Genomic DNA, 24,737 nt, shown 5'->3' with positions numbered 1-24,737 from the left:
GGTGAGTGCAGCAAGTTCTCCTAAATCACTCATTTAAGCCACTTAAGAAAAAATGTGTAGGTGTGTAGGTCCAAAGTTTAACACCGGTGGTGTGGTGGACTTGTTCTGCCATGCCAACACTGTCTTTTATTACTTCAACTACCTTCTTGAACAGGTCAGTGTTGCGATTTCTTTTTGCTTATATCCAGAAACCTGTTGATATTCAAGTCTTTTTCATAATGTTTAAAAAAGTAGGTCTTCCTGCTTCCAATCAGAAATGCGAGCTTCGGGTATATATCTTTACCTCAGCCTTGGTTTGTATACACCGAAGATGCATATTCCGAATGCGCTGTAAATACATGCCCAAGGAATAATGCTCCTAAAACCTGAATGGTATTCTATTTTTACCATGTTAAGTGCCTTGAGTACTTTTTTTTTTTTTTAAAGCGCCATACAAATGTCTTTGTATGTCAATGTATTATTAATATTATCGTTATTATTATTGGAATATCTCTCGTACATTTGAAAGAAGGCCTCAATTGGAATATCCAAATGGAATATGCTGTTTACACGAAAATCTGAATATTTGGAATAAGACGAGAATATCAGTTTGCATGTAGTCAATGGTTATAGAAAGTAATTTCTGTCAAACGGAGGCTTATCGACGGGATCGTAAAGTCTGGGTGTCAACAGAAAAAATGAATGTCTGAAAGCCTTGCTAGACCTTCGGTACACATTTTTGGTAGATTAACCACCACATAATATTATTATTCATTTTGAATGGTCGATCCACGATGAAAGAGTGTTCAAAGTGCTAACCTTTGTGTAAACTTAGTTACCACTAATGGCAATGCCGAGTGGATGCTGTCGTATCTAATATCTACTCCTTCATGACACTGGAGTGAATTGAATTTTGGTCTGTGTAGACTTGCTGGTTGTAGCCTAAGCATACTGATGAAGAATGGGGCTGTCATATTCTGGCTTGTTCACCACAGCGCAATGTCCAGGACCTGATGCCGTCATGCCAAGTGTCAAGCCAGCACTTTGTAAACTGACCTACTGGAACAGAAGAAAATGTTCCTCTTTCTGCTTCTAGAGTAAACGCATCAATTCACAGCTATTCTAGTTGCAACCCTGCACGTCTGTCTGTAATGCCCCCCTTCCTGTCTCCTTAACTCGGTCTAGTCTACCAGGCCACGGAGTGTTGACAAGGTGTTCTGGATCAGACCAGGTGATCGGACCCTGGTGAATTAGTGCAGGCCTGATACCGGATCTGCTCCGGTGGGTAGATATAGAAACGGGAGCGGGAGAAAGATCGTCAACCCCAACCTGTTCGGCCTGAAGTTTTCCGGGCAGTGGACATTAACCAGAGGCCTTGAGCTCAGGACTCCGAAGCAGAAACACTATCCAGCCCTGTGATCTCCAGACCTCTCTTTCTCCCTCCATCAGCCCACCTCTCCATCTATCAAGCCTTCTCTCACTTGCACGCTCTCTCCCGCTCTCTGTGCCAGACATTGCTTGCTGAAGTGTGTCTGGATTAGCGTTTGTAAGGCTTTTTTTTTCTCTCCTCCATCGTACCTCCACGATGACATTCGAGGCTTGAGGCGGTCATTGTTCTTCTTAAAGCGTGCACTTTGATCATGAAGAGAACATCAATATAGTTTGTATTACTGACTCATAAAGGACTCTTGAGAGGTCTCCAAGGGGTCTGACCCTTAACCTCAACAGTGATCCTTCGCAGTGGTTGGAGCTTTCATCTGAGGAAGATGAAGATGGATGTTATGTTTTGGTTCCAGTCCATCCTTGTAAGACTTTCTTCATATCAATTTCTTACCCGTGTTAGTGTTTTTCCTCACTGTTTCTCTCCTGTGTGTATTTTAAGCCTGTGGAGTATTTCTGGAAGCAAACACAACGTAGTCGGAGGCCTCTGTGGAGACCGGACACACACTGCTCCTTTTGTAGCATTATTTTAAAAAAAAAGGTAAGCTTTCTGTGAAGGTGCACATTCATTCATCTTTTCTCAGCCTCCACTTCAGCAAGCTTTCGCCCCTAAAATTTGGAGCATTTTGATCCCGACTCTTCTGCCTTATTTTGTACCACATTTCTCATCAGAGACACTTCAGAATCCCAGCCTTTTGATTCGGCTGTGAGTCGCATTCTGGCTTGAGCTAGGCCCTCCTTGGCTGTAGCACACTGTCTCTCGCTGTTTATTTTTATTTTATTTATTTTTAAGGCCAGGCCACTTCTCCCGTTTGCCAGGAGCACTGCTGCCTCACCAAGGGGACAGAGAATGCGCTATGCACAAAGCCGGGTAATGACTTTAAAATACATCACTGCGTCATGGACAGGCACTTGGAACGTGTTCTGAACTGTAAATAAAAAGCATTTCAATCTCGCGTTTGCTCAGCGAGCGGAGGAGAAATTCCACAGTAACTAAGTAAGTCGAGGTGGTGGAGCAGCAACTACCTAAGCAGATGTCACTAGGACTGTGGTATGTTGGAGCGCTGAAGACACTGGCAACCTCTCATTTATTTCATCTGTTTTCTTACAAAGATGATCAGGACAGATGAAGTAACCGGAGCTGCCTGCCTGGCTTTTTTTTTTACGGCCTCTACTGTAGAAGAACAGACGGAGGAGTCGGAGATGGGGGCGGAGCCGCTGGGACGTCTTGAACAGTGGAGTCGAATATGACGTGGCTGCGTGAAATGAAACAGATGAGGAGGAAAATGTCCAGGAATTGCCCTAGAATGGCTCTCTTAAATGTGATGGCATGAAACATGGAATGCACATACATCAGTTTAACAGTGGAGTCGACTCAGGCCTTTGACAGCTGAACTCCAAGCATGTACCCGTTTTTATGTCCGCCCCTTAACCTTGTCGCTACTCCCGTGCAGGTTCCTCCTGTACAGCTTGCCCTTTCCAAAGCCATTTGTCTAACCTCACATCCCGTCTGGGGTCCTCAAGTCGCTGTTTTCCGCGTTATACAGCCGAGCCGAGTGGCCATCCGTCTCCCTCGGCCCTTCACCAGATTACCGCCGTGACGCGCCTAATGCACCATGTTTTATAGACGAGTAATGTCGGCTTTACGTAGGGATTTGAACCTCTAAGCTGACCTTGAAACATGGCTGCTCTGTTGGCCGAGACGCAGTCCAAACGGGTTGTGATTTATCACGGGAGACTGTGAATAAGTCGAGCTGAGAAGTCTGCATGGGTTTAAGGCCAACAGTTGAGCTGCAGTTTTGATGGACAGAGAGGGGCGTGCTTATTCGAAGACATTTAACACATAGTTATGTCGCATTTTTCTCACCAGAATGTCATAAAAGGGCCATTAGAATACGTTGTAAATGACATCATGCACTCTGGTGGTTATCAAAGATGACAGACAAAGGTTCAAGTGAACTTATCTACACATGTCTTTTTGCGACACCGAAATTTCCAGCCTAGGGCCAAAATTAACAGGCTGAATCGATTAGTTTTCAACTATTTAATTAATCACCAACTAGTAGAAAGAAATTCTCTGATCTTCTTAACTGCAAATATATTTTCTAGTTTCTTTACTCTATCATGAGACCATTGAGGACATCAGGGCTTTGGGAAACACAGATTGTTCACAATTTTGTGTCTGTAGAGTGACATCTAGTTAAAAACCAGTTTGCGTAGTGAGGAGTAAATATCATGTCTAACAATTCCAAAACAGATGTTTTAATTGCACACAGCATCTGCAGCTGCTCATAATGTGACGGCAAACAAACTGCTTTTCTTTCTGTCCTCCTGAGTGATTCTCTGCCACAGCTCTGTGTGTGTGTGTGTGTGTGTGTGTGTGTGTGTGTGTGTGTGTGTGTGTGTGTGTGTGTGTGTGTGTGTGTGTGTGTGTGTGTGTGTGTGTGTGTGTGTGTGTGTGTGTGTGTGTGTGTGTGTGTGTGTGTGTGTGTGTGTGTGTGTGTGTTTCCAGACACCGTGTTGGCTCGGGGGCTTCTTTGTCACTCTCTCTCTCCATCGTGCTGGAATGCTTCGTGGGACATCCAGCTGTAGTCTCAGACCCGTTGGTCGAGTTCCCCTCCCACCATGCTGGGCTGAGGACTCAGAGGTGGCGGACTTGGAGGACAGTCGTCCCCGTCTGTTGTTCTCTGATGAAACCAGACAGCAGCCAGTCAACACATTCCTGCACGGCTGCTCTTAAATTGCCAAAAGACTTGGATTTATTCCATCTCTGCTCCACATATCACTTTTTGGAGCGATGAAGTGTTTCTGTGCGCGGAAATGAGCAAATGCGCGTGCTGGGCCTACTTTCCTTTTTAGCGTTGTCTCCAGAGATGCAGTCTTGAGGCTGATAAGGAAATGTGTAGCTGATCCAGCCAGCCTGTTGAAATTATTTGGAATCCCTACCAGGCCACTGGGGCATATCAAATGCTCAGTGGAAAACTGGATTGTTTGTACAGTCGCTGAGCGAGCTGCGATACTTAGAAGTGGTCTGTCGCGCTCAGCCCTGTGTAAAAGAGCCGCGTGTGTGCTTCTGCCACGCTTCGCCCAGCGTTTTTTTATGTACTGCGAGAGTCGGACATGGTGGGGTTGGAGGCTGTACATGTTTTCATACATGTGTGCTTGTAGCGGTGCACATAGGGTTTTGTGTGCACACTTTGCTCACGTGTGTGGTGGTGTGTTTGCTCATAGAGGCCTTGCATTGACCTCCTTCCTCTCTCTCTCTCTCTCTCTCTCTCTCTCTCTCTCTCTGAGCGTGAGCGCGGAGGTTGTGAGCGTTGTTGTGTGAGTAGATGGTGGTTTTTGTGTGTTTTTCTTGGTGAAAGAGAGTAGTGTATGTTGTAGTGTCACTGGGGTGTTGTGTGGTGTTACTGTGTGCGCGAGGGGGTTTTCTGTGTGAGTGTTCTAGTGAAGCGGCTGCTGAGGGACAGAGCCAGGGGGGTCGGAGGGGACCGGCAGGAGGCTCAGGGAGGAAAGGGGGAGACGGGTGGGGCCCAGCAGGGTGAAGATGGGGTTCAAGAGGGGCTGGGTGGGGCCCAGCAGGGTGAGGATGGGGTTCAGGAGGGGCTGGGTGGGGCCCAGCAGGGAGAGCAGGGAGAGGAGGGAGTTCAGGAGGGGCTGGGAGGACAGGGAGTGACGGGTGGGGTTCAGCAGGGCGGTCGGGTGGGTGCTGGAGGGAAAGAAAATTGTGCACAGGAAGCGGTTGTCATGTTGACAAACATGACAAACAGTGAGGTTGGCATGGAGGAGGGTGAGGAGGAGCTTCAGGCTCACCGTTTGAAGAGGAAGAGCAGGGAGGAAGGAGAAAGTTCACAGGCGAAGAAAGGAGCTTTGGGAAAAGGGGACGGGATGGGGAGTCTGAATCTAGTATGGAGGAGGCCTATGATTCTGGATCTTCTGAGGGCAGTGATTCCCCAAAAGGGTACAGTCTTGGCAGAGTAAAGAGCTTTCTCCATGATAAGAGGACCCGGAAGGGAGTGAGGACAGAGGAAAATGTTTCCGATATAGAGAAGCTCTCTAGCTCTATTCAGCGCCACATGGCCGGTGAAGGGAGGAAAGGCTTTATGCCTAAGGAGCGCCTTGGTCTGGGAAAAATAGTGCAGGAAATTGAGGAAGAGCAAAAGGAGGGTGGTGTAGGAGAAGCACACAAGGCCGGAGACCCAGGGGAGCGACCCTGAGGAGGCGGATGGAGGTAGCCGGTCCTGGACTGGGAGGCGTGTTGGCGGTGGCTTCTCGGTGGACGAGGACGAGGATGTGGAGGAGATGCTGCAGGAGGTGAAGAAGAGGAAGCTCCCGACTCCACAGAGACTTTAAACTGGATGGGGTCTCAGGACCTCCTCTCAGGGACACAGATGATGTTGAGGATTTATTTGTTGTTTTATTTAGTTAATGTCATTACAATGTGTCTGTTTGTTCGTATTGTTTTATATAAAATAAAGGTTTTGTAAAAATCAAATCTCTCTCTCTCTCTCTCTCTCTCTCTCTCTCTCTTACTGATGAACACAATCTGTCCTTTCAGATCCATGAACAGCTGCAGCTCTACGAAGAGAGCAAACCAGTTCCTGTCCTGGACAGCGCTGCCGCTCTGGCCCATGAAGTAAGTTCTTGTTTTTTTGGAAGGAAGGCTTCCATTTATTTGGTTCTACATACTTATGGGTCACAAATTAAAACAACAACACAAAGTCATGGTTGTCTGGGACTCTACCCATTCTAGTAGAAGAAAACATCTGTATGTGCTGAATTGGGTTTCAATTTCAGGCCTCAACACTAACTTTGAAAATTGGGGGCCATGCGGGCAACCAGGCATCAACTTTTGGTTGCCAAAAACTTCAAATGTGATTGCCATTTCTAAATTAATTATTATACTGTGCAGTTATACGTCAGCTTTATGAATGAAAATGTGATAGAAAAGAATAAAAGCTTTAGTTTTTATATGATGCTTCAAAGAATTTGAATCTTAAATATTATCAGTTTACATCAGTCCACCCTCCTCAATTCCCGGTATACCAGTAAAATAGCAGTCATGCAGCTGTTGTCATGTTCTTCAAAGCAGGTCCAGCAGGTCAATGGTTGCTTGTTCATCCGTTCCCTCCCTTCCACATTTCGGTTCTCTGGTTCTGAAAAGTTCTGAAGCCAACCTATTGTTGAGCCTTTACTTTGTCCCATGTTTATACTCATCAAATCGTTCTGAGAGTGTCCTGTATGGACGCCTCACATTTGTAATGTTCCTCTGCTCCTTTACCCAGAGGTTTTTCCTTTTTAATATGTCACCCGCCTGCACACACAGACATTATGTCTTTCCGGTCTTGCCGGTTGTTGTTTGAAAACCAAGCAAACAACCAAATCCAGAGAGGCTCTGTGTGAGCAGGAAGGCAGTTTGTCTTGTTTTGCAGTGCAACACATGGATGTTGTGCAGATTGGTCTCCCGGTTGCGTGCAGTAGCCGTGGCAATGTTCTCCATCTCCTCTTGCCCTCGAGTGAACTAAGACCCGTCATCTTCTAGATTCACTCACCGTTGCAATAACTCAACACCACCCCCCTCCTCTGCACCCAACACCCACCCATCCTGCCACCCGCTCATCATTGCCCACTCATCAACCGAAAATCGAGAATCCGCTCCTGCGAGGGGAGACCGATCATTTTCCAGTTAGCAGAAACTGGATGCGGAGGCCGAAGACGGATGGGCACGCAGACAGACCACAGATGATTTTGGAGTTGCATCATATAAACACAAGTCAGGGGAAGAGAGAGCTCATAAAATATGCACATCCAGAGAGAGGGAGCATCACTCGTGGCATGCGGTCACTCTTCGCTAGTTGACCCGTTAATGAGAAGTCATCACAGAGGCAATAATTGCACCAACAGCACCACGGTGAGGCGTTTCTTCCGTTGGCCCTGCTGCTCTTCGTCAAGCTGTGAAAGATATTTAGTCTGATTTATCGAGTAAATGTCCGGTGTCCCGGCATTTACAGTGTTGTTCATCTGCAATATTTATCGAAACCCACATGTGCACGTAAGCCTTCAAGTGCCCCGCTCACTCACTCACTCACACACGCACACACACCTGTGTAAACCCAAGAAGCAGCCTGGCACGGGGAACGGAGAGGAGGAAAAGCTTTTTTACTGGTGTGTGGGTTTGTTTTGAAATCCCCAGCTCTGTTTATTGTAATCAAAGTGCCTCCGACTATTCCACCCCTTCCAGAGAGCCCGCAGCCATACATCATGCTAATTAGTACAGAGTCAAGGGGGAAAGACGAGGGAAAAGAGGGGCTGACATTTGTACAGTCGTTTGGGGTATAGGCCGAGGCGGAGGGAGTCTAGAGAGTCCCGAGGCTGTCACCAAATAGGGAGGCCGCCTTGTGGTCCAAAGCGGTTTTACCGACCTTGCGGGCCACAGGTGTCGGCAGAGGAACCTGGATGTTCCATCCCTCACGCCACCCCCAGGACAACCTAGCTCTTGTATTCAGGCACCCACACTTCTGTTCCTGCTGTCCAACCAGATAACGCCAGAACAAGAATTCCACCAGATTCCAACAAAGTTTGAAGGGTCGCTTCTGTTTCTGTCACCTTCGTGTTTGCCCTGCATCCCTCAGGCTGTGGCAAGAGGCCACAGGCTGCTCAAGAGACTCCAATCCCCCTGCCCCTCATAACTATCAGCCTCCATCTGCCCTCCCTCTTCCAGATCTTCTCTCTCGTTCTTTTTGTCAAATTACAGACTTTTCAAATTCCTGGCGTATTCCCCGCAAAGCGTCTCCTCAGGATTATCGGGTATCGGAATAAATCCCAGCGATGGCGCATGAAAACGCCTCGCAGCAGACCGCAATCCCGAGTCCCCCTTTTCTCGGCTGGTCTAAAAAAGAAGAAAAGATTAAGGAAAAACTCCCAACACGGATCGTTGCAGTGTATTTTTAAAGCAGATTATTTTTCACCCGTGTCACCGCTCCAAATAAACGCCATTGAAGTGATGGCTGAGAGCTGAAAGTGCAACGGGAGAGATCTACAGTTAGATGAAATGAATTTGGGGATCGGGTTTCAGGTAATGCAGGCTTAATTTATTGCCTAACATAAAACAACACTTATGCCCCCGGGCTGTACTGCCAACACGCACAGCAGGTGACTGCCGCTGCTCAAACTAACAAGCACCGCCAACGCCTGCAACGCGATCGAGCCCGGGGACTGAGATGGAGTATCGCACACAAATAAAGACGCGTCTTTTATGGACGTACATACACGTTTATTACCGCACACCCGGTTTCTCTCCAGCCCTCATTAAGACTGAAATAGAAGCCGCGTCGTGGAATGTGAGGCACCGCGTTACATTAATCAAAAGAGGAGAAATCAGCCTCACATGTGTACCAGCTCTGTCCATCCAATCAGTCTCCATCAATCCTGTCAGGGGGAAACAAAATATAAAGCTCTGCACACCACTTCAACAGTAAGCTCAGTGCCAGCCTTTTTGATCCAGATCAGTATCCATCACTTGAACTGAGACTGCATGTCCTGGTGGCTGACTCTTACCCCCCTCTGCTCATTGACGCCTTTTCCTTCTCTGGCCAACGTCCCATCATCTTTATTCTCACCCAAATACCTGCTGTTACTCTAGGAGACCACTGGGTGCCATCAGAGGGAACTGGTCTGCAGTCCGTACCAACAACTGGTAATGAGACTGGCTCCACAGGGTTTTGGTATGTGTATCAGGTAGAACAGCTTTCTCCGATTTGTTCGCCACACTCTCTTCATGATTTAGTCTCATTGCTGCTGAAGAGTTGCTATTCCTAAACTGGATTTGTATTATGTATCTGTGGACCCATGTTTTTTTTTTTTTAAGATTTATTCAAAAACTTAAAAAAATATATTATAATGCTGTGCTCCCTTGGCGGGGTCTCTCTCCAAAAATATATTTGTTTTCTCTCAAGGGACTTAGTTAAATTATAGTAAAATTACATTAAAACATTTTTTTAATTTATTTTAATTTGAGAATTCAGACAAAGGACCATCATAATATGACACAGCCACATAGCTATCATTTCATATTTTAGTAATACTCTAATTTATAATTTCAGGGTCTGCATTGATAAGTAAAAACGTTCTTTTGTGATAACCGATAACATTACTCTTGCACAACGGCTTTGTTTTAAATGTGTAGCTTGATCAGCTGAGTGCACCACTGTTCTCCTTCCTAACATTCTGTGGCGACCCCTGCAGAAAAGCCTCATTTGTTGGACATCATCAGCTGAAACCTCTTTATCGGGAACAATAATGCTCACTTAACTTTCTCTTTTTCTGGGTGACAATATATCAGCCACTGGCCTCTGTAATAAAAAGGTCAGTTATCCAAGATGCAGACTTGTTATTCACCCATAAAAGCATGCAAATATATCTGATGGCTGACTGAAGCTGGAGACTACATTTGCAGCTTTTGGTTCTTCATAGTTTAATTCCATTTTCTTTTTGTCCCTCACATTGTTATGAAAAGAGACTCTTTACTTTCTTTACTTAGCACTTTTGTTTTCGTGCTTGAGAAAGCCAGAGCTGTAAATAAGCCCCCTTGCATGTCATCAACGATGGTCACAATACAATAACTTGAGCAATTGCACCTTAAATAGTTCTACTAAAGTACTTCACGTATTTCAAGTATAATACCCCAGAAAGTAAATTTGGATTCACTTTGAGAACCTTTTTCTTTTTTTTAAATTGGATTATTTGCATGAGAGAAATTAATCTCTTCATTATTTCCTTTTATAATTAAATTTTTCTAGGAGTGTGAAATCCAGTATTTTGACCATGGTGCTTTAAAGGTTTTATTGAAACCTATAAAAATCTCATAAAAGGAAAACATCTTGTGTGCACGAATTCATAAAATCAAATAAAAAATTACGCCTACTGTAATTCACCGATGCGTTATTGATCAGGTGCTCAATAAAACGAGCCACGGTGCAGTTTAGCCATCATATAAAATGTAAATGCTGGGAGCTGATATTTCAAAATGAAAGGTTGGTAGTTTTTATACGATTCGATAAAAGCATTTTTTCATAAGGTCATCCCGACATATTGCCAGCGATGCATCAAAGCGGCGAGCCCGTAAGCCAAAGGCCGACATGCTGGGATCAAACTTATCTAAACAGGGCAGGGCCTGCCGTGACATTTAACAAATTAAATAAACACAGTCTCAAAGGAGGCCGCCATCATTCTTCTTTCTTCTCCTCCCCTCCCCTCCCTCCTCCCCCCCCCCAGAGCGTGTTGTCAAACATGTCCCGTCTGGAGTCGTCGCTGAGTTATGGGACGTGGTGCTTTAATAGGACAATATGAGGGACTGGAAATGTACAGACTTCCGTCTGTCTTTGTCTCCCCTCCCTTCGCCGGCTGGCGGCGTACCGGAGCAAGAGATGTTCCTCTTTCTGAAGACCCTGACCCCGATTGTCCCCACTCCTCCCTTTTCTCACACTTCTTCCGACCTTACATGCTTTCAGACTCCCTTTTTTTGTATATTTGAGGAAGTGAAGTAATGCTGGGTTGCCCGGGGTTCAGCGAGAGCAACCTTGACCGCCGTGACTATTCATTAGCGCTGTCTCTCTCCCCTTGGGGGGTGTGGGGGGTCAAAGCTAAGGGAAATAATGAAAAGAGACCCCTCCTATTTTTGGGGTGAAGTAACATAGCGTCCTCTCTCACCTCACTCTCACCCTCGAGGCCCCCCTGCCTTTAACCCCGCCTCACCTCTGTTGCTTTAATCCCGCACCGTGGGGGGCGGTTGTCAAATAAACTGGAGCCCAACCTCTGTCATCGTCCGCCTTAATGCAGAACTCCCCGCCCCCCCATCAGCTTATCTGTTAGGTGACGACAACAGAGGCACCAAAGGGATCCATGTGTGTATTCTTCCTTGCTGCACTGGTTGATGCTCTGCTTCATTTCAACATACACAATAAGTGTTGATCGCCATGTAGCGCTTTTCCGCTAGAAGGTAAAGAACGGATCTTTTGCTTCTAAGGTTTCTTTCTTACATTTCCATCCACTGTAAAGTGATTTGTAGCAGTAACATCTCGTGCTTATTGGAATAGATGACTGCAGTTGGAATTCTTACACTTATCTCCCAACTGTTTTATGAGTCCTGTTTTTTAAAATCTATATTTATTTTTTTTTTTTTTTTTTTTTTAAAAATCCCAGATATTGTGCTTAAAAAACAACACCATCCGATTTGGATAAAAACAAAAAGGGCCATAAACAATAAATTATTCATTCAGATTTGTTTGTATTTTGCAAACATTTTATGAAATACCAAATGTGTTATTATTTATTAACATGATGATAAAAATGAACTCTTTCAAGCGCTCCTTCCATTTAGTTAGGACGACAACTTATTTTGATTGTCACTTCATCAAAATTAGTGTCTTGATTAATGGCTCATGCTATACAATATAAAATAAAGGGAAAGTTGCCCTTCACAATTTCTGAGAGCCCAATGTCACTGACGTCTACACATTGCTTGCTTCGTCCGAGCAACAGTCCAAACTTCTTCTATTTAACTTTTAATGATGACTGTATGCCGATTTGCTTCAAGAAAAAAAACCTAAAAAAGTAGTTGCAGATTAATCATGTCTTAATCATGTGAGACTAATCATTTCAGCTCGCCATCTCATTCATCTGAAAATGTTGCTGCTTGTTAATGCACAAGGGACTGCAAACCAAACGGAAAGATAAAGAAACACAGATTGCTTTGACGTCTTCATATTTAACGTGCACATTTCACACACATTATCATTTAGAAGTCAGACCGTCTGCACATGCATGCTCACCACACCATGCATACACACGTGTGTGTGTGTGTGTGTGTGTGTTTGTTCGCTGTTGGCTCTCCTTCACACCCCCAGCCCGCAAGCTCCATTGGCCCACTTTCTGTAGCAGGCAGACAGCTCCCGACTCGACAGCCTTCAGCACAAGCAGGTCTTTGTGTGCGGCAGGCTCTCCTCTCCTCTCCTCTCCACGTCCATGAGGACCGTCCATAAATCAGAGCGCGGGCGTAGAGGAGCGTGGCCTTGGGCTTTGGGGACCTCCGAGTCGCTTCGTCTCAGAGCTCCCAGGCATTCATCACGAGCGTAGTAGTCCATCGCGGTCCCGCCGCTCGGAGATGCTCTCACAGCGCCCGTTGTCTCCGTGAGGAAAAATGACCCTGCCGAGTCGTAAATTAAACCAGGAGACGAACGGCAACAAGTGAGAACTTTCGGCCCCGTGACGAGCTGTTACCCTTGCCTTCCATTAAGATCCACCTAATGTAGCACAATATCACCTCTCCTGTACACGGTACTTTTTACACACGCTTTACAGCATTGGTTCCCAACCTTTTTTTTTTCTTGAAAAAAAGAAAACCAACCAACCACACACACACACACTCTTATATCAAACAGCTCAGCCCTCTCCCCAAAATATAAAAAATCTGTGATCAAAATCCTCAATTCATTCAGCGTATTAAATTAGTTTAAAAAAAAAATTAAATCAGCTTTTTATAATGAACACAACACATCCGTTTTGGCAACATAAATATAGTTGTGCCGTCTTCACGGATTTTACTTTTGGACTTTATACATGTGCAAATCTAATTTTGACGACCTCAGAGGAGACAAACCATATGTTCTTTGCCCCCCATTGAAGGAGTCAGGGGGGGCACACCCCTGATATGTCATATTGTAAATGCCTGATGTGTCATATTGTAAATGTGTTTGTGTCTTCTCCCCTTCAGCTGTCTGAGGAGCTGCAGGGGAAATCAGCCAACGGGGAAATCAAAGAGCTTCTCCAACTACTGGCCAAACCCCACGTGAAGGTGAGTTTGTCTCCCATTCGTTCATTACTGCCTTTTATTCATTACAGCATTCAGCAAATGTGAAGAAAGTACAAGCCCCCATCTCCGGCGCGTATTTTCACTGATGTCATCACACAAGCGCCGTGTTATCAATTGTTTGTGCAGAGCCGGCTTGTCTTCTCGGGGTTGTTGGCCCCGCCGGTCTCTTTATCCAGACGGGCTGCAAAAGTGGATTTACACATTGTTATTTTCAACTGCACGACTGGCCGTCCATCAGGCCCCTGCAGGTGTCCGAGCCAGACGGCAAGGATGGAAGGACAGCTGGACGGGGCTCCCTTCTTTAATGCGCTGTCGTCATGCTTATTTGGGCTTTGCCAGAAACAACAGCTCAGTATGAAGTCCTCTCCCAACACAACACACACACATTTACAGTTCATTCAAATATTCAATCCCTCTCTGTGTCAAGGGTTGTGAAAAGACGAGGGGGTTCCCAAAAGGATCAAGCTCACAAGTCATATGGGTTTTTGAACGTCTGTGCAAGCGATGTCAAGATTGATCTCTCGAAAGAAAACAATACAGTCATCCGCATATAGAATGACTGAGGCGTGACAACGAGTTCATCACACTAAAGTATTGCAAGTTGGACTTTTTTCTCGAAGTCCTCTGAATTAAGAGAAGCCGTGTCCCTCAGAGTTGACCTCAAAGTCCTTACCCCAACCCCCAGCTTACCTCACCCCGCACGCACCCTTCAACTTCTCAACTTTTGCTGCAGTGATGTAGAAGTGTACGGCAGGGTGTGTCAACAGACCTTCCACCGGAGGGGCCAGAAAGAAAAAAAAAACACTTAGATCAGATATTACTAGATATTACCCAATCTTCTCCATTACACAAGATCTGAATTCAAACAAGTAAGAATACACTGAGCAACTGCAATGGCTATTTCTGTTCCAATGAAATGTGACTCACTATTGCAGTCCAGACAACGGCGCCTGTCCGTTTGCATCCTCTGTCTGTTCTCCCGTCACCGCCGCACGCTGCTCGGCTGTCCCGCGCTCCAGAACAGGTCGAGGTCGGCCAAGCGGTTCAATGGAAAATATTTGGCCTCTGCTCCCTTTTACTGCCAGCCGACAGCACTGTCGGATGCAACTGCAGCCGAGGGATGCGACCCAGAGTGCGTTGGCATTTTATCACAGAACTACGACCAACAACCATCAACAAAGATTTATTTCAAACGTCTCGTTGCTGTGAGATTATTGAAAAACAGTATGGGAATCGGTCTGTCGAAACATAAATGAAAGAATATCTGTGAATCCTCTTTTTCTAGATCTGCAGGGTGTGCTGCTTTAAATTGACAGTGCCCGTCCGTACCCATCAAGTTGAGCGGTTGACATTGGCATGCGTTCCCCCACGCGCTCTCTCAATCTCTCTCTCTCTCTCTTTCTCTCTCTCTCTCTTTCTCTCTCTCTCTCTCTACACCGCTCAACTTTCACAACCTCTACTCAGCACCCTTTGACTGTAACATGCTGACGTGTTGGAGGCTCTTGACAGGCTTTTTCTGACATCGTGTCTCGAACCCCGTACAGGCAGCATGTGAATGAAGGATTGAAAATCTCTTTCTGTCTCCATCGGCCCTCCAGGGCACTTGATACCATACGTGTAAATCACAGGGCCGTGAGTGTAAAACACAAGCAGATGGCTGCTGCCTCTGAATGGCGTCTCTGTGCAATAGTAACTGTATCACTCTTAATTATGGCTAAAATGATCTATTCCTAGGGCGGGGATATAAATTAGGCTCTTTTAAAGTCTCCCCCCTCTCTTTTTCCTCCATGCTCTTCCTCATCTCAAACTTTCTCTTGTTTTTTTCTGCACAACTGCACATGAAAAAACAACGTTCAGCCGTATTAGCCCCCTCAGCCAGACTAATATTGACAGTGATGAAAGTGGCAATTATGACGGCCGGCTGCTTCCGCCGGTGCAAGTGCGTGCGTGCGTGCAGGTGGGCGTGCGTGAGGGTGGGCGTGCGTGCATGAGGGTGGGCGTGAGTGTCAAATCCCAGCTGGCTAGCAGAAGCGTCTCCCAAAGCAGAGTCCTCCCCACCTGGGAAGAGCAGTTACCCCGCACCGATCCAGCACCACCAGTTGAAAAACGAGTGGGTCGGTGACAGGGCTGGATGGGGGAGGGTGCAATTTAATGAGAGGCCAATGCCAGGAATGTACATGCAGGTTTATTTAGTCAAGCTCTGTGATCTGTTTTTTTAGGATCCCTATTATGCCTAATGAACACAAACACACGAAACCAAGAGGAGGACAGGACGCCTGGAAAACAAGGGTGGCTTCGCTTCCCCTTCATCTTTCTTTCCGTCCCTCAACCCACTTTCCACGATGCTGCGAGGGCTGATACGTTGAGAGGACTCCAGACTTGATTAGGCGGCTAATCCGCCAACGCCGAGACATGGCGATACCTGCCGACTCGTATCAGCCTGGGAGGAGAGCCCCTCTAGACAGAGACCTCTCTGTGTGTAAAGTGCCTGCGTAGCTCCGCTCGCATGTCAACGGTCACAAACCATATGCTATCTATTAGCATGCAGCTGTTATTCCTACTTCCAAGATAGTTTTTACAAGGAATTAGCCGTGGCTCTGTTACGGGTTGTTCGGCACGGCCATGGGGGAGAATGTGGCGGTGGGGTGCAATGCCAGACCTGAGGAAGTGCCATCGATGAGAGGACGCTCGCGGGTCATAGTGTTGGGCCTGATGGATGGAGTTCAGAGGAAACAGCAGCTGGCGGGTTAGTGGAGGAAAGGTGGAGGTGTGCGTGAGGACATGTAGAGGGTTTCTCTTAACTACTACAACAACCAAGTTTAAATCTAAAATGAATTGGTTTGTGTGCAGTGATATCCGTAATATTCAGACCATCAATGGAATATTACGGATAGTTCTGTGATAGTTCAGGTGCTGTGCAGTCGAACACGTCAAGGAGAGCCGCCCCCCGTTGCAAAGATCTCATCACTACAATGCAACACTGCAATTCTCCATCCGAACCTTGACACGGTGCAGAGCACACAATATATGGTGTGTTATATATCGAACACAGGTGTGGGATCCCGTTCAGTTGGCTTCTTTTTTCATTGTCCTCATATGCAAACAGTTTGGGTTTCCTGCGCTCCAAGATAATATTTCAATAGTATACAGACAGCATCCCCAACGTACAAGACAACGCAGAGTGTGTGTTGATGTACGGTGCAGGTGAAAGCCAGGAACGCAGTGTCAGGACTGTTCTGAGAAATGAACAAACTGATGCCGGGAACCTTTTGGGAAAAATAAAAATTCATAAAAGATAAAGTTGAAGAAGAGCAAACAAGAAGAAGGGAGAGGATTAATGGCATTTGAGAGAAGTTTGGACAGGAGGGCCGAGACAACAAGAGAAATTCAGGGAGGAGACAAAAAGTTGTTTTATCACTTCGTCTAGTCTGTTGGGATAATTTTGAGTCAGTTGAAAGCAGGCATTAGGTCAAATTCTGCCTTTATTACAGACTGAACAGTTAACCCATTGGCCCACAAGTGCGGTGTTATTAATGCAGACAGGAAAAATGACATTAATCTGCCAAAAGAAAGTCCTGTGTAATAAACCGTCTTTCAAGGTCAGGACTAAGGAGATCAATAGAAGTGTCCAAGACAAATCCTGTACCTGTGTGCGCGTTGGTCAGCTTGTATCCAGTGGGTCCTGGCCACAAAGCTCCAATCGCATCTCCTCCTCTCATCTGCTCCCAGTTAGCAACATCTTGAGCGCTGTACTGCACATGCTTCCTTGTCATAAAACACACTGCTCTCCCCCCCCCCCCCTCTCTCTCTCTCTGGCACATGGGGTGGAAGATGTTTTTCTCACTCCCCCCTCCCCTCCCTCTCCTCAACCACGGAAAAAGCAGCACGTGTCCAGCTGTGTCTCGGTGCGGACACAGAGTCGTTAAATAGTTTGAGAAATGAAGGTCTCAATGGCATCATTCTCGTCTGCTTGACAGCTCTCTCTCTCTTTATTTTTTTATTTTTATTTTTACGTCTGCTCGTGAACACGTGAAATATCTGAGGCCACTGAGAACTTCATTACTTTGAGGCTGCCGCTGAACCGCGCAGAAGGTGTTCAGCACCTTGCCCGGGAAAGCATCCCCCCCCCCCCCCCCCCCCCCCCCCCCCCCCCCCCCCCCCCCCCCCCCCCCCCCCCCCCCCCCCCCCCCCCCCCCCCCCCCCCCCCCCCCCCCTACTAAGCATCAATCTCATCTGGCGAGGCCGACACACACGCACACGCACACGCACACACACACCTACAGCCTTTCTCTCGCAGTCCCTGGTTGCCTTTAATCAGAGAGACGTAGGGAGGGAGAGTATGGGCCTAATGACAATCAACGCGTGTCGCTGCAAGCTCTGGACGCGTTCAAATCCATCACCCAGCGCTGGAGGGAGACCCCCCCCCGCTTCATAATCATCCACCCTGCAGCCTCGGCATGTTCTCTGTCCTGCTCGAAGAAACAAACCATAGATTGAATGCTTAATGGCTTTGTATTGCTTCCACTTTATTTGGATAATTAGGACGAGGCCTTTTTACGGTTTGACTGATGACCCTTGGCTCCTGTTTCTCTTATCCCATCCACCCCCTCTATCCCTTGCCTTCCTCCAGAGCCTCCTGTCGGTCCACGACACTATCGCCCAGAAGAGTTACGACCCCATACTACCTCCGCTGCCTGATGACATCGACGACGATGAGGATTCCGTGAAGATCATAAGACTGGTCAAAAACAAAGAACCCCTCGTGAGTAGCGTTGGCGGTCGTCTTGAGAAATGATGTGGTCGGATTCGTACTTGGCGGTTTGTAAAAAAACATTCCAGGGACGTTTTTTTTGTATGTTGTTCCCCAGTGAATGCCTCCAACATAATTACATCATCAGGTTCTTTGCTATTTGTGTTTACCATCTTAATGCTGGGAAAATAAGACAAGCCAATACCGTACATGTTTTTTCGAGGCACTTGCCTGTGGGTCTCCAACCCACAACCTTGAAGTTGTAAGCGCACCAAAACCGACCGCAATTACCCAGCTCCTGGCCGCGGGTATTTTCAGCCAGTCTAGGCTCGGTGTCTGCGAGCGGCTTCCTTTTTCTCTATCCTGGTCAGCGACGCTCTGTCATTGGAACAGCTTCTCACGTGCAGACTCTTCAGAAGCCCAGACGTCAACAACCATCCATCTGTCTCCGGGGCCCCTTTCTACGGCAGCAACGTTGTCTCGGCACGCGCTCTCGGTGTGTGTGTGTGTGTGTGTGTGTGTTGTCCAGCTTTTGCTGTGTGATTGTCTTCATTGTTGAGACTGAGCTTGGCCCTCGTCAAAGACCTCCATCTGTCATCGCAGTTTTGTTGTGTGGGGAAGCCCCGCCCACGCCGGACGTGCCCTGGCCCCCAGCCGCCTCTATTTTTTCACTTTGTGGTTTTCTGCCCTGACCACCATCTTGGCTCCAGGCCGGCGCGCTCCCCTCACCACACCCCCGAGGATGGAGAGGGAGGGGGGAACACACCTAAGCCATTTTTGGGCTCCTGTCCTGCATGTTCCGCGGGGCTGCAGAGCATAATAACATGGCTTGTAGGAATTCTCCCTCTTGACACACATTGTCGCGGGCGCTTCCTGCTCCGGCCTCTCCCCGAGGCTGATGTCGGATCACATTCCCTGAAACCATGATGTGATTTACACCTATAACCGGTCAGCTCCATCATCTAGCTGCTGTTATTCCTCTGCAAAACCTGATTCTTCTCTGTCTCAGTGATTTGGCTCCTGAAAACAATGTGCGATACTCTTACTGTACAATATTGAAGGTGTTAATTATGTTGAGTATATTTATGTAGTAATGCAATGGCTCAGTTTAAGTTTCTAGGTTAATGCTGCCCACTCGTTATTGAGTGTTTCCAGTGTTCTTTTAGGGGTCAACGCTAGGTCAGTTTTATAAATACATATATAATTTAGAAGAGGGTTCATTTGATGTGGCTCTCCTAAAAGCAATGTATCATCAGCATCACCGCAATATGGCAGCAGTGGCTGCTTAGTTGTTTTATTTGTTCACTGCCAGCGGGCTTTGATGCATCACAGGCTACAGAATTAGATTTATAGCAGGAAATTGAGTCATGATAACTCCCAACCTGCGTTGGACAACACAGTCTATTCAAAAATGGAACAGCAGCAGATGCTAAACTTTCCATTGCGTCTGATTACACAGAAAACAGCATCTCGCAAGAGTCACCCCACTGCCGTTTTCTCTCACGTAAGTCTTAGCTGCGCTCTCGCTGCCCGTAGGACCCACAGGGCACTACGGCTGCCCACAATCTCCTGTGGCTATAATTTAGGGCCTGGCTGTGGTGTGGACAACAACAGTTGGTTTTTCTGTGAGTGCATGAAATAAATTAATGGATCTTAATAGGATGCTATTTTGGCAGTAAGCAATGTCAGAAATGTCATGGGGGATGTTCTTTGGTCTCGAAGACGAGGGCAACTTTAATCCCCCGAAGAGACTGCACTCTGAGGGAAATCCTTGAGACCTTAGGGACCTCCATCATCCTACTTGCCTCCACACACCTTTGGGTCAAGACTCTTAACTGTCTTGTGACCTCTGAAGAATGAATGTGGCCCGAGAGACAGTGCAAGACTTGCATCCATCAAATGGTTCCCGTGGGAGCCGAGAACAATCATGTAGTAAGCGCACAGTTCCTGCTATGTACCACAGTGTAGCTAAAGGCCTTTTCACACCAAATGTATCGTCCGTTTCTTAGCATTTCACACCTCAGCTGCGAAAAGGGAAACCTGTGGAACTTTACTCTTTCAACTCCACGGCCTCTTTTTTTCCTAATGCAAAGAGATGTCCTCCTTTTACCTCCTCCACTGCAAACAAACAAGAAATGAAAAGACACAGCATTTTAGGCTGAAGTTGGAACTGAACTCGAGAAAGAAGCATGTACACCAGCACCGCATCACTCCAATTATGTAAATTGCCACTTTTTGTATTCATTATTCAGGTTTTTAACACGCAACATAAAAACCGTCCAGTGTAAAAGTGCTAACATGCCATTGTCGAGCGTCAAAATGATGCACTGTTTTGGGAAGTAACCCTAATAGTCCTCAACGTTACTTTGTCATCTGCAGAGGTGAGGTTGCTGACCCTCTAACTAGGTAGTCCATTTAAAGGTCTTCCTCTGGCCCCTGTTACTTCTATCATCCTGTGTATCTTTAAAAGGTACGCTGAGGAATATGTCTGGCGGCTCGGATGCTCACTGTGAAGTCACAGCCAGTCCACCAACCAATAAAAAAACCTCTAATTGCGCCGGGGGTCCTCGCTCACCGCCGCACCAAATTGATTTGGATGTGCCCTTTAACTCTCAATTTCACATAATCAACCTGCAATTCTCAAACTTGACATCATAACAACGGCGCCGTGCAATATCTAATTTCCTTTCCATCTCTTCTTACTTTGCTCTCTTTTATATTCGCCTTCCCATTTGATGTAATTTTTTCTCCGTCTGCCTTTGTCTCATCCTATACGGCTCTGGTTATTGTGGGGCTGTAGTAAGCCCTCCCTCCTTGTGACTCATCCTTTAAGTTAATTGTGATCAGTTGAGTGGATTGTATCCATTGCGATCATTTCTCAAAGCGTTACTTCATGCCACATTTTGGTGAAACTGTAAAAACTCTACAACTTCTTCTTCTCCTTCTCCTTCTCCTCCTTCTTCCTCCTCCTATGTTCTGCTGCTCCCCGCCCAAACTGGCGGATTTATTATCCCGATTGTCAGTACAATGAAATAATTGGGTTGGGAGAGTGTCATAAACATAGAGCAACATCAGCTCAGCCATGTCTTTTATTTTTATTGAAAGAATGTGTTATTTTGGATAAGGTTACAGAACCGTTTTGCAGAGGGGATGGGGGTGGGGGGCATATACCTGATATAGCGGTGAGGTTTTACCTCCGTTGATGAAGTGTTTGAATGCAGACTGACTAATAGGAGATAGAATGCACAATAAAAGATCCAGGAGGATCGAGAGAGGCCTAAAACATGAGCAGCAAAAACCTCCACCGTAAAAAGATGTGCCTTTTTTGTTGTTGACAGTTTGTAATCATCATTGTATGAATTATTGGCTAGAGAACCTGTTGATTTTTGCACACACGTCACGACGGCTCGCTCAGTGCCACTCAGTCGGTGCCCCCCCGCTCGCCATTAGAGTGCTGTTCATTCACCTCCCCCCTCCCCGCTCAGTTCATCTGAAGTGTGTGCTCCTACTAGCACGCCACCTTTTTCTTTCTCGCCAAGTCTCTCTCTTGCTTCTACTCTCCCGAGCAGTAATTTCTTTTATCTGGTTTTGCTTTTAGTCCAATTTTGCTAGTCATTCTTGTGAATTTACATTTTTTGTTTTGTGTAACACATTTCATTTGAGGTGGAGTAAAGACATTATTGTTTTTAAGAGGTTAGGACTTCATTCTAATGCATTTTGCCGTCCTTCAAGTGAAGATTTACCCCTGCTCGTAAATTTCCCCACTGCGGGACTAATAAAGAATTGTCTTATCTTATCTTCTCCCGTCTCTTCAGCGTCTATGTGGACACCCATCGTTCAGGAGTATAGATTTATAGATGCCTCTCTCTCTCCACATTCATCCTCCGCGTTTGTGCAAAACTGTCGAAAGTCTCTCAATCCCATCATTCTTTCTTTTTTTTCCCGATTACTTCTTCCACCCCAAGGCTGTTCGGCTTCAATAGCAGCCACGCAAGCTCAACCGCCAGTCTAGCTCTATCGCTCTCCTCGCACTCTGCTCTCCGCTCGCTGGTCTTTGCGTGCCCGGATTGGGTTTCCCCCATCCTGACCGGGTGCCACCAGGTGCGTCTGAATGGAAAGCGTGGACTGCACAATACGGCTGTGCCACCACAGGCACAGTCGTGAGAGCCAGTCCGCCATAGCTGCTGGATCTCAGCTGATTTCAAATTATGCGCCCACGAAATAGCACCATTGCAGTTTCTGCACACACAAATGCAGATGACATGTACAATATTATTGTAAAAGCTCCAACTGCGTGATTGATGCCCAGTGGACTTTTCTTTACTTAAAAAGGGAGTTGATAATTGCGACGAGACGGGAAAGCCATGCAATTTGATTTCTGGCAACTCGACATGCTTTTCTCATCTGTGCCAGGCGGGCCCTCCTCTGACACAATTGGGATGGTCGGATCGCGGACACTCTGATCCCCTTCGTCTGGAAGCCTTCATAAACACATTCATCCGGACGGTCTGCATGCCATCGGCATTAATAGGTATTTAAACTGGGCTGGTGTGCATGTATACAAACGCAGGTTCACACCGCAAATAGAGCTTTTGAGAGGCGCTCTTGATTGAGTCTGTTATCAAAGAGAGGGATGTAGATAGATTTGGGTTTTAATTTTTCCCCCTTCCAAAAGTGACTTTTTCTGCTGTCTGTTTACATCAGAACGTGGAAAGCGAGGGGAAAATAATGACACTTGCTGGGAATTAATGGAGCAGCAAATGAGATTAGAGCCAACAGCACACATGGTAGTGTTTTACGTATCGACCCATGTGCATTAAAAGCAATACGTCTTTCACTTGATGGATTAGGCCGCAGTGTCCTGGGACCATTGCGAAGGAAGATAGAGCACCGATGCTCTAAAACATGAGGACAAGGTGTGCGCGTGTGTGTGTGTGTGTGTGTGTGTGTGTCCTAGGTTTAACTACTGTATATTCCTTGTATTACCGTTTTTGTACCGTGTACAGGTCATATTGTATTATTTATTGAAATGCAAATTGATTTACGGTAAACTCCCTTATCTAACTTGATATTAATCTCATTAGAATAACGTAACTGTGTATATCCCATAATGACACCGTTTCTTATCGTAAAGCGCATGTTGTGAGGCTGACAGAGACAGATAGCATAGACGAAGGATCCATCCAGAATTTGCACGTGATATGCAGGATATATAAACATTTTATTATGTAGTTCTGTTTAACTTTTGCCCCCAAAAAAATTTTCTACACGAGGCCGTAAGTGTTAGTAATATAAATCCTAGGCTGGACAGTATCCGTAAACAATTAACAGGCCTGCTTCAAGTGTCACATTTGTCAATGCCAAAGTGACACACGTTTTTAAAATGCCCCATAATATTTTTTGACCTTTTCAGTCATTCAGGGAAGTTTTCTCACAGTTACACCTTTTGGCCACAGACCCGCCTCTCTAACCTTTACACTAGGGACCCAGTGCCAGCTACAGAGCCAGTTTGAAAACCTTGAGCAGGGAGTAGAGACAATATGGTCTGCACCTCTTTGAGAGCCAGGAGATACGTGGTGAAAGGACGTTGTAATTCACTCTTATTGTCGCCGGGCGCAAGTGAAATGCCTATTACAGAAAAAAGAGATAACGAGGTTCTTGTTTTATACTCTGGATGGTTGCGCTGCAGCTTAATGTGATTGATTATACTCTGTATGGGTGTGGGTCATATCGATAAAAAACAGTAAATGTAAGTATATATGATTTTGAATTTATATAAGTAAAACAAAAAACCTGGAAAATGTGTTCAGAAAGTTTTCAGGAATATGTTTTCTTTGCCAGCAAATGAAATACATTCGCAACTACAATATTGCACAATTCCAAGATGGAAAGGCGCCCGCGTTTGTTCCTCTGCACAACACTCCCGCCACCCTTGCAGCCCAATGAGTGGTGAATGTGAAAACACGCGGCAGCTTCCAGAAGTCTCATCTGAGGCATTCCCAGATCCTAATCTCACGGGCCTCTCTCCAATACAACCACGTCCACCCGTCGTGTGCAATCACACACGCATCCCGGGCGCTCCGAGCGGCTCTTCTCCGCCCCTGTGGCTGAATGCAGCCATTGTTGCCCTGCCCTGCCCTTTGGAAATGAGAAGTGACATGTGAAAAGTGCTTGCTTTCTTTACGACGGGATAGCGACGGGGAAAACACTAAACAATCCCAGAGCCGAGATCGACCGCTCTGTGTGACACAACTGTCTCTTTGTGTGCACTCATGCCGAGCTCTAAGACAACACACACACACACACACACACACAGTAAATATGACTAAATATCTGGCACCGTCCAGCTTGTAGCAGAGAGACGGCGATTCCACTCAGTCTACGTGGTGATTCATGCGGGCACTACGTAAAGGAATACACACATCGGCCGAGATAGCCACGCAGATTCACACACCCCAAATCCACCCGCCACCTGTCTGAAGTGCTGGTGGGCTGCTAAGTGTGTTTTCATAGCAGCTGGGTAATGACTTGTGCTAACATTAAGGTTTAAAGAGGCAGAGGAGGAAAAGGAAAGAGGGCCTGGAGGAAGATAAATGAAGGTAAGCCGCTCCGTCACACGGGGCCTTCCTCATCACGTTACCTGGCAGCTCCTCCTGGAACCTCTCCTCCTCATCGTAATTATCATAATAATGACCCGCA

General features: G+C 46.4%; 1 protein-coding gene across 5 annotated transcripts in view; it reads left to right on the top strand.

Annotated features, from left to right (window-relative positions):
* The window catches only part of mpp7a (membrane protein, palmitoylated 7a (MAGUK p55 subfamily member 7)), a 115,683-nt gene that overhangs the window by 43,801 nt on the left and 47,145 nt on the right, over positions 1–24,737 (top strand). For 4 of the 5 annotated variants that reach the window (XM_034560437.1, XM_034560438.1, XM_034560439.1 and 1 more), the window contains 3 exons: positions 5,978–6,055; positions 13,190–13,270; positions 17,919–18,050. In XM_034560437.1, coding sequence (XP_034416328.1) covers positions 5,978–6,055; positions 13,190–13,270; positions 17,919–18,050 — 291 coding nt within the window. Of the gene's footprint in view, positions 1–5,122; positions 5,734–5,977; positions 6,056–13,189; positions 13,271–17,918; positions 18,051–24,737 lie in introns of those variants that run through there. The other variant, XM_034560441.1, reaches the window with a different exon arrangement.

This window comes from Cyclopterus lumpus, chromosome 20, assembly GCF_009769545.1.
Source record: "Cyclopterus lumpus isolate fCycLum1 chromosome 20, fCycLum1.pri, whole genome shotgun sequence".
In the NCBI taxonomy this organism is placed as follows: Eukaryota; Metazoa; Chordata; class Actinopteri; order Perciformes; family Cyclopteridae; genus Cyclopterus; species Cyclopterus lumpus.
This window is presented reverse-complemented; position numbering and strand designations above follow the sequence as displayed.